At 38.6% G+C, this 16949-nt stretch overlaps 1 protein-coding gene across 9 annotated transcripts in view; it reads right to left on the bottom strand.

Annotated features, from left to right (window-relative positions):
* VTI1A (vesicle transport through interaction with t-SNAREs 1A) overlaps positions 1 to 16949 on the bottom strand; it is a 357804-nt gene that overhangs the window by 331479 nt on the left and 9376 nt on the right. For all 9 annotated transcript variants that reach the window (XM_025993640.2, XM_025993649.2, XM_025993631.2 and 6 more), the window contains exons 2-3: positions 14432 to 14490; positions 9503 to 9613 (exon numbers count right to left, since the gene is read on the bottom strand). In XM_025993640.2, the coding sequence (XP_025849425.1) occupies positions 9503 to 9613; positions 14432 to 14490 (170 nt within the window). The remainder of the gene's footprint in view (positions 1 to 9502; positions 9614 to 14431; positions 14491 to 16949) is intronic.

Here is a 16949-nt window from a genome sequence, read left to right as displayed (position 1 = left end):
ACTACAAACAAGGAAAATCACATATGTGCACATAAATGCAGTATTACTTTCTCCCTTAAGGACCAAGTCATATCAAGATAACTAAAATCCTGTGATTAAGAAATACTGAAAAGGTAAAATGGGTTTGGTTTTAAACCAGATATGGAGAGGCATGAATATCTGCTTACCTTACCAATATTAATATATCTTCCATAGAAGAGTAACTTAAAACAAGATCTCAGTTGTATCTAATTTTAGAGTTGTAAAATCTCCATAATGGCAGGTAACAGTATCTTTCTCATGTAATTGTGGATTAAATAAGCAATGTATTTTAAGTTGTTAGGCCTGGTTGGCCTATGATTTTATTTCTTATCACATTCTAACACAGAGAAGATATGGAGAAAGTACAACAAAAATGATCTAAGGAGTCCCAATAAAAATGTAATTCCAATGGATATTTATTTTAAAAAAATACCTAAAATAATTCCAAGGAATATTTATTAAAAAATAAAAGCCATTATATTGTTGAAACCCTTTGACTTGGTAATTTGCCCTCTGAGAAATGACCCTGATAAAATAATCCTGTTCTAATATGTTCATCATGGCACAAGTTATAAAGGGAATAAATGGAAATATATTATAATTCAACAAAAGATGAACTAGTATCACTGACTGAAATATTATGCACCCACTAAAATGATTCTGAATTTATAGAGTTGAAAAATACCAATGTTAGAATTTTGTGTTAAAAATAAGGTGGAAAAAAATAAGGTGGAAAAAGCATGGGTTGAGAAACATCATTATTATGTAAAATAAAACAATAAATTATGCAAGGGAGATGGGAAGGGAGGAGGACTAAAAAAAACAAATCAAAATGTAAAATGTGGATCTTTGGGGGAATAAGGATAAGTGATTTTTTTTTCTTCTTTCTACTCGTCTTTATTTTCAGAATATTTTTGAATGAGCAGGTATTATTTTTACAGAGAATCAAACAACAAATCTAATTAAAATTGTTTTAAATAAATCATATTTATTAATTGCATATAGTAGAAGTAAATTGCTTTTCTGGAATGGTTCTGTCCACTTTGGCTGTCTAATTTCCTTCTAGAATGCACTTATGTTCCTGCAAGGAGGATACGTTGATGCTATAATTACAACATATTACCACTGACACTATTTAAATCTCTAAAACATGATTTCATGGTTTTCTACAGCTTCCACAGAATAGAAGTAAAATATCCCAGGGAGTCATAAGAACAAAAAAGATAAAATGTAAACAGAAGCATCAAGTTCTTGACCTTTCAACAAAAATCAAAATTTAAAAGAGTTCAGCTTTCTCATTTGCACTTCTTTAGTCTGTCTTAGACTTAAAAAAAAAAATAGAATACGGCTACTGGCTTCACTCATAAACTCAGACACTCAAGTTGTCCATTCACCTGTTAAAAGAGAGAGTGCAGGTAGTAGCAGTAAAAGCTTCAAGCTGTTCCACAACATCCTTTGAACCCTGACCTAAGGGACCAACTCCGATAGTCTGCAGGTAGTTGGGTTTCTAGGACCATTCAGCCTCACTGCTGAGACTGTCAATAGAAGTGCCATTCTCTGATGTAGACAGCTTTGCACTAGGAGCTGGTCTAACAATCACATCACATAGTCTGCCAAACAGGAAAAGGACAGCATTCGGTCGCCAATGACCTGGGATAGAAGTGAACTTGAGACGGGGGCTAAAAAGCTCTACTTCTAACATTCATTACAATCAGTTCCTCCACCCCAAATGCTGTGTGCGTGCATCCGTCTTCAAGGAAGTTCAGCTTTGTTACAAGAAAAAAGATCATGCAACTACACAAATAAACCACAAGATGGCGCTAGCACCACAGTACAATAGCAGATGGAAAAGGCGTTCACCGCCCATGTCCTCACGTAACTTTTGGAACCTTATCCTGGTACATCATGTACTTGTTCCTTCTTTTTCTACTTATAAGACTTGGTCAAACATTTTATAAAGTGTGAGGACTCTTTTGTAGGCGTTTTTTGTTTGATTAATTTTATTTTCTTAAGAAACAAACAATAATCTTAAACTTGAAAAACCCTCTACTAGTATTCCTCCCTTTGGGTTGGTTTGTTTTCCTAGAATATCCTGACATGACTCTGCTCTAGCTAACCTTACGTGAATATTGAGGAAAGAAATTACCAGATCAATGTAAAAATATGAATTCTAATTTTAAAAGTGTTTTCAAATACATGAAGAGGGTGTTAAATTGATTTCTTATGGAAATGTGAAATTGGAGATGGGGAATTGCAAAGGATCATGGAGAAAACATAAGAAAGTGTGTTTAGACGATGTGATTCTGGCCCTGGCTCTAATAACAGTATGACTTGGGCAGCCCGGTGGCTCAGCGGTTTAGCGCCTGCCTTCAGGGTATGATCCTGGAGACCTGGGATCGAGTCCCGCATTGGGCTCCTTGCATGAAGCCTGCTTCTCCCTCTGCCTATGTCTCTGCCTCTTTCTCTCTGTGTGTGTCTCTCATGAATAAATAAATAAAATCTTTAAAACAAAAATAACAGTGTGACTTTAAGGTAAGTCATTTGGTCTTCCTCATCGTCTTGCATTTCCTCATCTAAAAATGAGATGCCTAGATTCTAATTTCTCAGGACCTAACATTCCTAGCTTCCAATGAGACCCTAAGAAGCCAAAAATGAACACCAGGAGGCTACAAGAGGCTAAATGTTCAGGATAATGGAGACAGGTGAATGAACAGAATCATCAGGAATACCAACAATATAAAAAGGAACACAATGATGACAATTGCCTTCCCTTAAACTTCCCACAATTATGAATACAAATTATAACCAGAATTTTAAATTCCTTTAAGTAGTTATTTTCTCAGTTACAAAGTAAAACCTATGATATGAGTCATTATAAACAGGAGACTATTATTTATTTTCAGATGCATTATTTGCTAAATACTAATAAACACTAAAAATACACTGAATTTTTATGCCAGTCATGACAGAGCAATTGGTACAAGACTAATCCTCCCACTCTAAACGACTATAAAAATGGACAAAATGTATGTAATGATTGTTTTCAAAAACTACAATAGGCAGTGTAGAATTATAATCCTTTGGGGGAAGAGAAACACTTGAAATGAGCCTTACAGTTGCTGTGGTTCTCAGCCTATAGGTACCTTTCAGACTACAGCATGGGGAGGCAGAGCCCAAATGGAGCATAGCATGTCACTGGGCCTAAGTGACACTGGGCAGACACTGGAATTTGGGATTGAGATGGAGAGAATTTAGCAGGTTAATATAGAGAAGGGAGCTACACAGAAAAGGGGCTCCAGAAATCTATAAAGAGGTGAAAATGAATATATGGTTGAAAATGAATTTGCATATGCAGAGGGCAAGATCCCACAGAGAACAGGTATTGGGGAGCTATGGATGGCATGGAGTTTCTGGAGGGCAGCCAGACAGAGAGACAGAATTCTGACCAAACATAAGGTAGAGAGGTCATTGAATGCTCCAGTCACTCAAGTGGAAACCAAGAAGAACCATACCTCAAAAGTAGGTCTACTCTAGACATGTCCCAAAACATCTTAACAATAGGCCTTGAGAGGATCAATCTAAATTGATAGTAAGTTACCTGCCTGCCCAAATAAAGTTTAACATTCTCAAAGGAGTGCCTGGCTAGCTCAGTCAGGAGAACATGTAACCATTGATCTCAGAGTTGTGAGTTCAAGCCCCATGCTAGGCATAAAGCTTACTTAAAAAAAAAAAAAGGAAAAAATTCTCTAAAACATGCATTTTCATCAGAGGTGATATCATACCACAAAGGCAAAAATTGATTCTTGGGAGGATGTAGATTTTTAGATATCAGAAAGACACAGGGCTCTCCAAAGGGTCATAGTATGTACAGATCTACAATGTCTATAGTGTTAAAATTTCATGAGGGTGGGAGGAGGAAGGGGCAATTTTTAAAAAATAAATTTATTTTTTATTGGTGTTCAATTTATCAACATACAGAATAACACCCAGTGCTCATCCCGTCAAGTGCCCCCCTCAGTGCCCATCACCCATTCACCCCTACCCCCCGCCCTCCTCCCCTTCCACCACCCCTAGTTCATTTCCCAGAGTTAGGAGTCTTTATGTTCTGTCTCCCTTTCTGATATTTCCCACACATTTCTTCTCCCTTCCCTTATATTCCCTTTCACTATTATTTATATTCAGGAAGGGGCAATTGAAAAAAAAAAGTCCAAAAAGGTTCCTTAGGGGGAGATAATGAAGAAAAGGTTGAGAATGCACTGCTCTAAAGGAAACCAACAAAATCTAGGCTTTTAACAATGTATGATCCACAGTACCAAGCATATAATAAAATTCCTAGATATGTGAAGAAGCAATGGAACAGAACAGAAAGCCTACAAGCTGACCTGGATATTATTCAGCTGGCAATGAGCACTCTATAGGATATTGTGGAACAATGTGACATATTCAGATCAGTGTGTTAGAAAGATAATTCGAGACTGGTGCAGAGGGTGGTTTAGCACAGGAGAAGAATTAGGAGAAGGAAAGGCTACTACAAACATTGAGATGGAAAAATATGAAAGCTTCCAGTAATGGAGATGAAAGTGAGAGATAAGTTGCAGGATTGCTGATTCTCAGTGATCAACTGGATGTGCAAAGTGATGGAGAGGAAGAAATTAAATAACTTGGAAGTGACTAGAATTTGTCAAATTAAGTGTTTGTGTTTAAGGAACTGTGGAGTAAAGTAAGTAGTAAGAACTATGAATCTAGATCTATAGAGGTCTGGATTAGAAATGCAGGTTGGTACAGAAGTGGTCATTGAAGCCACAGGAGTGGATGATGCCACACACAATAAGACAGTGGGAGTAAGTGGAGAAGCCTGAAGAATCCAGTTGTCTCCAATAAAAACGTACTCAGTGTCAAAAAAAAAAAAAAAAAAAAAAAAGAATCCAGTTGTCTGAGGAACAGGCAGAGGAGGAGGAGGGACCAAGAAAAGAAAACAAGTAGACAAAGAAAGAAGTATCCAGCCTTCCTCTGCCCTTCTTCATTGTTACAAAAATCCCCCAAAGTCTCAGTGTTACAAAGGGAACAGCACATCTGCTTCATTTGCAATAAATGTTGCAAATGAGACATGAAGGACCATCTGTGCTATATTTCTTGGGGTTCAATGTTTCTAGGTGTATCACCATTAGAAAATGATCAAATATCTTTAAGAAGATATTCTTCATTCCCTTAAAAACAAAAGAAATATAAAAAGGATATACAAATCAAAAAGGAATTATGTAAATATTTTCTATATTCTGTTCAAATATCTCAGGCGATGGGGTACAGGAAAGTGAGGGAAGCTTTTAGAGAATCAAAGGACCACCCACTTCTCGAAGGCCCCCAATGGCTTCTCAACCAAACAGAGTAAAAGCCAAGGTCTTCATCATACCCATGATGCCCTTGTAGATCTTTCTTCTGCCTCCCTCTGTAAACCTTTTCCTTTTTCACTCACACCACAGAGAACATCCTAGCAAAAACAGCCACAACCACTGTGCTAGCCACTCTTACCCATTTACTTACTTTACTGTCATTTATAGCACTCATCACTACCTGAAATTATGATATATATGTATTTGTTTATTTGTTTTTTGTCTTCCCCACTAGGATTTAAATCCCATGAGAACAAGAACTTTATCTTAATTACAGCTTTTTCCAAGCACTGAGGGCAGTGTCTCACACACAGCCAGGCTTGAGAATGAGGATGTGCTGAATGGCATCCAGAATCAACTGGCACCTCTTGGTTCTATCATGTGTAAAATGGGGAGAGTCATCCACATTGACTCTGTCTACTCTTCATACAATGAAATGAAGTGGTGTATGTTAGAGCACTTTATAAACCGTAAGTCACAGGGCGCCTGAATGGCTCAGTCATTAAGCATCTGCCTTTGGCTCAGGTCAGGATCCCAGGGTCCTGGCATAGAGCCCTGCGTCAGGCTCCTTGCTCAGCAGGGAAGTCTGCCTCTCCCTCCCCCACTGCCCCTCCCCCTGCTCTTTCACGCTCTCTCTCTCTCTCTCTCTCTCTCTCATTCACTCTTTCAAATAAATGAAATCTTAAAACTCTAAGTCACTATACCATGGAAGGTGGGGGCTGATAGTGGTAAAGCATGCTTTCTGACACAGGAGAAGAAAGTTGTGCTAACAATTATACACATAAACACATGAATTTTTAATGATAGCCTGGAGAATAAATGTTCAGATCATAGTCACTGGTTCCATTTTCCTTTAGAACAGAAAATATGCCTAAGAAATACTTACCCAAGCATACAATATTCAAATATCTAAAGGACTCTAGCCAGATTATACTCCTTAGGAGACAAAAAAAAAAAAAACAAAAAAAACAAAAAAAAACTGAAGATTGAGCTAATTGACTTATAAGCAATAGAAGGGATTTAATTTCTGAAAAAAAAATAGGAAGATTAAAACTACATTCAGTGTTATGAGCTGAATTGTGTCTACCTCAATTCATATGTTGAGGGACTAACTCTTGCACCTCAGAAAGTGAATGCATTTGGAGGAGAGTTAACTGAGTTACAACAATGCCATTAGGTCATTGGGCTCTAATCCAATGTGACCGGTCTCCTTACAAGAAGAAGAAATCTTTCGATGGACACCGAGGCTCCTTCCACAGTTTGGCTATTGTGGACATTGCTGCTATAAACATCGGGGTGCAGGTGTCCTGGCGTTGCATTGCATCTGCATCTCTGGGAAACGAACTAGGGGTGATGGAAGGGGAGGAGGGCGGGGGGTGGGGGTGAATTGGTGACGGGCACTTAGGGGGGCACTTGACGGGATGAGCACTGGGTGTTATTCTGTATGTTGGCAAATTGAACACCAATAAAAAATAAACTTATTATTAAAAAATTAAAATAAAATAAAATAAAATAAAATAAAATAATGAAATCTAAAAGATTAAAAAAAAAGAAGAAGAAGAAGAAATCAAAACAAAGACACAAGCAGAGAGAAGACCATGTGAAGACCCAAGGAGAAGATGGGCATCTCCAAGCCAAAGCGAAAGGCCTCAGAAGAAACCAACCCTACTGATTTCTTGATCCTAGACTCTCAGCCTCTAGAACTGTGAGAAAATAAATTTCTGTTGTTTAAACCATCTGGTCTGTGGTACTTTATTATGGCAGCCCCTACAAACTAATAGAGTTAGTGATTTTAAAAACCAAGAAATAAATCTTTAATAAAGGCATTTCACAAAGATGAGGTTAGCAAACTTAAACGACCCTCATAAATACTTTACTTTCATCATTTAAATTGAAAGATTAGGGGATCCCTGGGTGGCTCAGTGGTTGAGCACCTGCCCTTCGGCCCAGGGCATGATCCTGGAGTCCTGGGATCGAGTCCCACATCGGGTTCCCTGCATGGAGCCTGCTTTTCCTTCTGCCTGTGTCTCTGCCTCTCTCTCTATGTGTCTCTCATGAATAAATAAATAAATTTTTTAAATAAATTGAAACATTAATTTTTATTATAATTGTCTAAGTATAAATTTGAGTTGTCAAGTTCTCAAATCAATTTAATTTTCTCACTATATCTAATATTCTTGCTAAGAGAACCCACCTTTCACAAAGCAGTTAGAGAAGGTTTTATCTAGCACAGAGCACAGGAGCTAGGCAATTATATTTCTTTTTTTCTTTTCCAACATTTTTTTTTTCAAATCTATTCATGAGAGACAGAAAGAGAGAGGCAGAGACATAGGTAGAGGGAGAAGCAGGCTTCCTGCAGGGAGCCTGATGCAGGACTCGATCCCAGGACTCCGGGATCATGAGCCAAAGGCAGATGCTCAATCGCTGAGCCACCCAGGCATCCCACATTTCACTTCTGAATTTAGGACCATTGTGGATTCCAATTTTTTATTTTTTAATTAATAGAAACACAATTTAAAAGGCAATTGCATCAGAGTCACAGACAGAGCCTATCTCAACTTCATAGGAAAATATCCATCTAAATATAAAATAAACATGCATAACTACAAATCACCCTATCTCCAGATCCTACTAGGCTACTAGGTCTGGTAGCACCATAGCCTAGAGGCTCAGCCTCTGTAAGTGAAACACCTAAGGCAGGAAGAGAGGCAGAAAGATCTTATAAATTCTTGAATTTCTTTACAAATTTGGACTCCAGGGTCAGAAATAAAATTGATTCACACACCAAGACATGACTCCTCCATAACTTACAGGTAAAGCTCAGATCTTTCTTCACCTGTATCTTCTTTTTTTTTCAAGTAGTAAAATATACATAATATAAAATTTGCCATCTGAACCATTTTTAAGTGTACAGCTTAATAGTGTTAAATATATTCACATGTTGAGCAACAAATCTCCAGAACCTTTCGTCGTACAAAACTGAAACTTTATACTCATTAAACAACTGCCTATTTCTCCCTCTCTCCAGTCTCTTGCACCTGCCATTCTATTTTCTGTCTCTTAAATTTGACTACTCAATGTACATAATATAAATGGAATCATATACTATTTGTCTTTTGTGACTGGCTTATTTCACTTAGTGTAATGTTCTCAAGCATATCATGTTATGCCATGTCATAGCATATGTTAGAATTTCCACCATTTTTAAGGCTGAGTAATACCCCATCATATGCATGTATCATATTTTGTTTATTCATTCATCTGTTGCTGGACACTTGCGTTGCCTCCATCTTTTGGTATCGTGAGTCATGCTGCTATGGACATGGGTGTGAAAATATAAAAACTCTGCTTTCAATTCTTTGGGATATACACCCAGAAGTGGAATTGCTCAGCTCTATCTTTTATACACCTACTACTTGCTAATTACTAACAATTTCAACATTATATGTTTAAATCTATATACTTAGATTTGCTATGAAGTAGGTAGAGTTGAAAGTCAGACATATAGGAAGAGAAAGCTAAATATTCTCATGGGGCAACTGGTATAAAGGACCACTTGTATAAACTATTAATTGAATCCCTTTTGTCCTTTTGGTGGGAGGAGTGTAACGTATCCTTTAAAGACTGTAATAGAGTCCATAGTGTCTAGCCCAGGAAAAAAGTGCACATAGAAATGGACATCCAAAAATACCTATATAATTTCAGGACATTCATGGGCTCCTGAAGTCCATCTATGAACACTGCATCAGAAAGGCTGCCAACTAAGAAAGGCCCAAAATTGAGTTTCAAAACTGTAATAATTGTTAAGTATCAACAAATACTATTTAAACTCAGAGGACAACCTGCTTTGGATCTGTGAGTCATGAATCCAACATACTTCATATTCCATCATTAGCTAGCTCTTCAAGGATTTTTAGCCCCCACCCCCACACTCCGAGCCATAAACAACAAAAGCCAGGCCTATGTCTTACACCAGCTCCTAGAGATCATGCATGTCAGGCTAACTGAGGCATGTGAAGGAAACAATAGAAAACACAGGTGAAAACTCAGTTGAGAGACTGGTAAATATCAAAGGGTGAAATCTGACTCACAAAATCTGTTTCAAGTTTGCCCATTTCTTGCTTGTAGCTTCGCATTCTGTTGCTGTACATTCCTCGACTTTGAGGTGGTATCTCTCGGACTTCCAGATCCATCTGTTCAAGCTGGCAGGGTAAGAGGAAAATGTGACTTCAACCATATGTTTATACTTCATTTGGCCAGACATTTAGAGCTGAAAGGATTTAATCCCAATTTCTCGTTTTACACCTGTGGGGCCAGGCAGAGAGAGCTAGTTGCCCATGATCAAGTAATATTGGGGCTGCTTCTGTGCTTCACTTTTGCACTCAGGAACAAATAGTTCCTGAGTGCTTGCTAGTGACATGCAGAGTGTAAAAGCACTCATGTTGTCAAGAATGGTTGTTGTTGTTGTTGTTTTAAATATGTATCAATTCAAACATTCTCAAATATAACAACTTTAATACCTTTAGTGTGTCCTATCCTTCAATCCAACCCCACCTGGTTTGGTCTTCTGGCCCCAAGCCACCAAGACTAAAGGAACATTAAAAAAACCAAACCATTTATTTCTACCCTTAATCTATAAAATGTCAGCCCAGCCTTAGTTATTTGGTAAAATTCTTCTGGAAATTCTTTTCTGATTAGGAAATCACATGCCAACCAATATGTGATCTCAACCTCCAGCCTAACTCCTAACTTTATAACCATGTTGACATGGCATTAAATGGAAACAGTAATCTGCTAAATTATACAAAGCTCACTGAAATCATAGCAGCATACTTTTCAATAATCTGGAATTAATAACACTTTGGATAGAACACATGCACATTTAATAAGAGGCAATACAGAAATAGTGTGATGGTAAAGAACATAGGCTTTTGGGATCCCTGGGTGGCGCAGCGGTTTGGCGCCTGCCTTTGGCCCAGGGCATGATCCTGGATACCTGGGATCGAATCCCACGTCAGGCTCCCGGTGCATGGAGCCTGCTTCTCCCTCTGCCGATGTCTCTGCCTCTCTCTCTCTCTGTGTGTGACTATCATAAATAAAAAAAAATAAAAATAAAAAAAAGAAAAAGAAATAAAAAAATTTAAAAAAAGAACATAGGCTTTCGAGTCAGACGCCTGCGTCCACATGATAGGCTCCGCTATGTACTCGTTGTGCAGCCTCGGACAGGTTTATTAACTCCTCTGGGCCTTACTTTTCTCATTTCTAAAAATAGTATGTCTTTTGTAGGACAGCTGTAAAGATTATATGTTCTAATTCCTCTAATGTGCTTACAACAGTGTCTCTTGCTTGGTAATCACTGGATGAATGTTAATAATAGTAGAGATGATTACTGATGATGCTGAAGAAATACACCAAGTACAGACACAAGGTATTAGAGGCAGCTTATTTATAACTGGCATTGAAAAATAAAAACCACCACCAACAGCAATTTGGCTCAGGCCATGTCAAATAAACTCACATCCAAAAATGCTGCTATATATTTTACCTTTTAAAGCATTCTAATGAAAAAAAAAATAAAAAAATAAAAATAAAAAAAAATAAAGCATTCTAATGAATTACTTGCATGACTAACTAATAAAACTCTTACTTGTCCAGCGTTAGAGACTGAATAACAATAGTAGCTCTCAGATAAACCATGTTTCAATTCACAGGCCTTAATTTTTATTAAAGAGAGAGAGAGAAAAAGAGAGAGAGAGAGAGAGAGATTGAATTAGCCTTGATTTAAACAGTGACTATTTTATATGATTACCATGTCTCAACAAAAATGTGAAGCACCAATAAATTAAACAGTTACTCAGAAAGGTAATTTTTAAAATACTTCTCTGAGGGTGTCTGGGTGGCTCAGTCAGTTGGGCATCTACCTTCGGCTCTGGTCATGATCACGGGGTCCAGTGATTGAGCCCCATGTTGGGCTCCCTGCTCCCTGGGGAGTCTACTTTTCCCTCCGCCTCTGTCCCCCACCCCGTGCACTCTAACAAAAAAAAGTTTTAAAAATTTAAAAAAAAAATTCTCTGAAATCATCATTAAGTACCTACTTCTAACAAGATGAGGAGGATTATCCAAGTAACTGCCTAAGTACATATAAGTGAAAATCTGAGAGTTAACTACACTTCTGCTTATAGCACTTTATAAACACACTGAAAACAAAATTAAAAGCAGATAAGAAAGAAAAAAAGGAAACACACTACAAGCAATTTCAATGAAACCAGAAATACGGCTAACATGAACATGTTTTGTGTTGTTACAACATTCAGACAGCCAACATGAAGCAAGAGACATGGTAATCACAAGACAGTGTCCGAGAGATTAATACAAAGCAGTTGTTTGGCAGAAATACAAGTAATCCTAATAAGTGAAATAAAAAAGAAGTTTTTCTGCCACGATCCTCATCCAAAGGAGAAGATGTAATGCAATAAACAGTGTCCTTAACAAGGATGTCATCGAAATTAAGTAAATCAGCTGTCTGATCATTTTAAACAAGTAGAAACACATATCTTAGAACTTTGGTGTTGGTCATGACTGGGGATGACTTCAAGCTCCATGAGGGTCTAAATATGTTTTACATTTCTTGGTACAGTAAAATCTTGGTTATTAGGAAATCAGCTTTCTAACATCATTGAGTACACTGATGGCTCAACAAGCCAAAACACAAGATTCTTTTTTTTTTTTTTTTAAGATTTTATTTATTTATTCTTGAGAGACAGAGAGAGAGAGAGAGAGGCAGAGACACAGGCAGAGGGAGAAGCAGGCTCCACGCAGGGAGCCCGACGTGGGACTCGATCCCAGGACTCCAGGATCATGCCCCGGGCCAAAGGCAGGTGCTAAAGTGCTGAGTCACCCGGGCTGCCCCAAAACCAGATTCTGAGGCAAAAGAACTGCTCCTGGGAACTCAGCAACAATATAAGAGGTCAACTCAAGATCCAAACAACTGTACTGTACTATTTATGGTCATCTTGCCAGCCAGAAGGAAGGAGTGTCCTGACCGGCAGCGCTGGTCTCTAGAGGTCAGTCTTTTTAGGTCAAGGCCAGGAAGCATGAGAGAAATAGTTGAATATAGAAAGAACAGAAAGTAAGGGGAAAAGCATTTGCTAAAAGGGAGAAACTTTCAAAAGTGAGGCAAACATTTGAAGCAGAGGAGTTGGAAGCAAAGCTGCCAGGGCAACAGCACTGCAGATGAGATGTTGATCTTGGGGGCATAGAGGTCATGCGACATTTTGACAGCTAGAAAAGAGCCAGTGACAAAGAGCAGTGGCAGCAGCTTGCTACCTTGGCCCTCAGAGTCACAGAGTGAAGTTGGGCACTCTGCTGTGCTATGGGGAATGACAGCCACCTATTTCTTCAGACCCCCTAAAGTGGCAGCTCCTTGTGTATGACCCTGTTAACAAAAGTCAGTCAGTCAAATAAGCTTGGAAATGCTCCACACTTTATATACCTCCTATGAATCTCCTTCTTAGAGATTCATAATGCCTCTCAGCCTCTTTAAGGGGCCAAGAAGATTCTGTAGCAAAAAAACAACTGAAAAATATGCCAACCTCCAATTCTATTTAAGCTAGTCAGTTTCCCAAACTTACTTGAACTAGTAACAGCAGTCACAAGAAACACACTTAGGGAACTGTTCTAGTACATGAGTAAGTACATACCAAAGGAACACCATGCAGTGCCCTTCAGTATTTAGGAAAGCAACATTCTTACTCAGGACCATGATGCAGTAGCAAGCAGAGTCGTACTTGTGATACTTGGCTTTAAAACCGAATAGTGGACAGAACATGAGAGACTCCTAATTCTGGGAAACAAACTAGGGGTGGTAGAAAGGGAGGTGGGTGGGGGGTGGGGGTGACTGGGTGACGGGCACTGAAGGGGGCACTTGATGGGATGAGCACTGGGTGTTATTCTATATGTTGGCAAATTGAACACCAATAAAAAATAAATTTATATATATAAAAAAAAAACAGTGGGACATAAAACCTTTTAATATTCTTTGTTCCCTGATTTGCAAATCTGTTTATATCAGAAAGTCGTGGATGAGCTAGAGCTCTGAGTTTACCATATTTAAATACAAGCCCGCAATCCACCATTTGCTGGTGTGGGACTTCAAAGTTACTTAATCTTTCTAGGCCTCGGTTTCCCCATCTACAAAATGGGGGCAATAAAAGCACTGAGAATCCCTCCTCCATGGGTCTCTCACGCTCCCACATGTCTTGCTGGATGTGCCAAGAATGCAAGGCCCTGACAGCTCCTTTCTCAAGCCATTTCTCAGGGTTGTATTCACACAGAGCAACCCTAGGGGAGGAAATCCTGCGTCCCTCTGGGACAAACAGCAAGCTTGCTCACAGGCTGCTACGAAGCTCAGGGCATTTCCCAGGCTCCAGGTTCCATCCCTAGCAGGTATTCTGCTGTGTTAGGCAGTCTTCCCAGTGAACCTGCGTCACCCTGTGGGAATTGGGGCTCAGGAACCTTGGGCAGCACCTTCTGTTGTCGTAGAATTCTTTTGTCTCTGATCTAGAAATCTCCTATCTTCCGCCAACATCAATGAAACTGTGGCAAGCATACCTGTTACAAAGCAAGTACGGGAACATCTCAGATCCTTAACACTTTCTGATGAATAGCATTTGTCTCACAGGCCTTGTGTGAAAATTAAATATTATAAAGCAAGGAGTATGCTTAACCCAATGTTTGGTACTCAGTATGCTTTTAACAAGCTTGAGCTATTTCCAGCTACTATGAAAAGTATTACAAAGGAATAAAAATTAAAAGTAGACCTTTAATGAATCACCTTTATTAAGAAGAATAAAATCCCAAGAAACTGTTAATTCTCTTCAATTTAACTGGTGAAGTCCAAATTATAAAATGCTAATCAGAAATGTTTCACAGTTCTGCATAATATAAAACAGGCTAGAGGAAGGCGTCAGCAGAAATGGCTCTGGTTGTAAGTTAAAACACATGACCAAGTCTGTACCTACCAGTTCTCTTGCTTCTTCGAGCTGTTTCTCCACATTTGCAACCATTTGCTTCTTCTCATCTGAAACAAAAAATCAATACCAAGGAATTGCTAAGAATACAAGTAAATTTAAATGAAAACTTCTATTTTTATATACCTTTTCCTTTCTGGTCAGAGTAGAGAATTACCACATCAGGCAAATGACTGGATCATTCTTTGGTGGGTTAGGAACCACTTTATCCCACTGATGTGGAGATATATAATATATAATCCTACGGGGGATCCCTGGGTGGCGCAGCGGTTTGGCGCCTGCCTTTGGCCCAGGGCGTGATCCTGGAGACCCGGGATCGAGTCCCACATCGGGCTTCCGGTGCATGGAGCCTGCTTCTCCCTCTGCCTGTGTCCCTGCCTCTCTCTCTCTCTCTGTGACTATCATAAATAAATAAAAATTAAAAAAAATATATATATATAATCCTACGGAGTACCTAATTATGAAAAGATGCCATAATATTTCCAAGAGAAAACAGAAAATTAGTTTGTCTTTAGGAGAAACTGTATCAACTGCAGCAGATTCAGTGCTTGCACGAGAAGTGTTCAGAGTCATGAGTTTAATAAACTGTGAATAAATGACTTATGAATACAATTTTTTAAAAAAGGTTTTATTTATTTATTCATGAGAGACACAGGCAGAGGGAGAAGCAGGCTCCCTGAAAGAAGCCCTATGTGGGACTTGATTCTGGATCCCAGGATCACTCCCTGAGCCAAAGGCAGATGCTCAACCACTGAGCCACCCAGGCGTCCCTTATGAATACAATTTAAAAGTCACATGGGTTAAATGTGTGATGGGTGAAGGAGTGTACTTGCAGAGATGAGCACTAGGTGCTGAATGTACGTGATGAATCACTAAATTCTACACACAATACTAATAGTACATTGTATATTAACTAACTGGAATTTAAATAAAAACTTGGGGAAAAAAGTCACATACCACAACAATTCCTGAAAATGGGCATGATCTTACGATCCTTTAAAAGACTGTAGTTTGATTAAGAATTTAGGGTAATATAAAAAAAAAGAATTGGGTGTAATGAGGGTCACCTGGGTGGCTCAGTCAGTTAAGTGTCTGCCTTATGTTCAGGTCATGATCTGAGGATCTTAGGATCAGCCCCACGTCAGGCTCCCTGCTTGGCAGGAGACTGCTTCGCCCTCTCCTCCCCACTTGCACTCTGCTGCTATCTTTGTCTCTTTCAAACAAATACATAAAATCTTAAAAAAAAAAAAAAAAAGAATTGGGTGTAATGGAAGAAATATTTGAAGTCAGGACTATTGATTCTAAACCCAAAGTCACTACTTACTTGCTGGTTATGGGATCCTGAACTAGAAACTTTTTTTCTGAGACTCAGTTGGTACTTCCTAAAATGGACATTTAAAATGTCTAACTCTTTCTAGCTCAAAAAGCTGATGCAAGTAAAATTACTTTTAAAATTATGAAGTGCTCTTGGCAGGATGAGCACTGGGTGTTATATGTTGGCAACTTGAACTCCAATAAAAAAAATTGAAAAAAATAAATAAAATTATGAAGTGCTAAGTAGTTTATTCAAGTTCTACCACTATTAAGTTATAACCCAATTGTAGTTACCTTTCCTGGGAGAGACATGTTCCAGCAGGTTTTTCCAGTTTTATTCAGAAAACTTCTCACTCCCATTCCAAAACAATCAGTCCATTTATTCAGAGACTACACGTAAGTTTTGTGCTAAGCAAACATATTGACCATTTATGGTTTTGTGTCTAGCACCCTTCTTTTCTCAGGCAATAACCCAATTTTTTTGAGGCTCTCCTCTCCACCAAGGAGGTGGATGAGAGATGCAATCTCTTTTTATGACCTGTTCCTTTGGTCATAGTGACTTAGCAAAGCACGGGCTTCTCCCAGGCTGAATCAATCCCAGTAGCTCAATACCTCTTGCCACATTGGTCTGGTGGGTAGAAGTAGAATAGGCATATAACTCAGGTAGACCAATCAAAATCCTAGAGCAACAGCAAAGTCTTTTCCTCTCTTTTGGTAGAGTTATGACGACGTCAGTCTAGAAGCTGTTGGCATCCATTGTTCTAGCTATAAGGAGAGCCATCTTATAGTGGTTAAGAATGAAGTCTATATTGAGAAAGAAACAAAGCTGAGGGATAGGTAGGTAAGTAGATAGATTTAGTTTCTCATTCCAGATAACTCTGAAACAGACTTTATCATGATTTGTTTTCTTGAACTAACAGATTTCTTTATTTAAAGTTAGGTTTTTGGGGTGCCTTGGTGGTACGGTCAGTAAAACATCTGACTCTTGGTTTTTGGCTTGAGTCATGATCTCAGGGTCTTAAGATCAAGCCCCACATCGAGCCCTGTGCTCAATGTGGAGTCTGATTAAGACTCTCTCTCCCTCTCCCTTTGCCCCTCCCCACTGCATGCACTATTTCTCATAAATAAATAAACAAACAAGTAAATAAATAAAAATAAATCTTTAAAGTTAGGTTTCTGTGAACCTAATGATGAT

This window comes from Vulpes vulpes, chromosome 15, assembly GCF_048418805.1.
Source record: "Vulpes vulpes isolate BD-2025 chromosome 15, VulVul3, whole genome shotgun sequence".
In the NCBI taxonomy this organism is placed as follows: domain Eukaryota; kingdom Metazoa; phylum Chordata; class Mammalia; order Carnivora; family Canidae; genus Vulpes; species Vulpes vulpes.
This window is presented reverse-complemented; position numbering and strand designations above follow the sequence as displayed.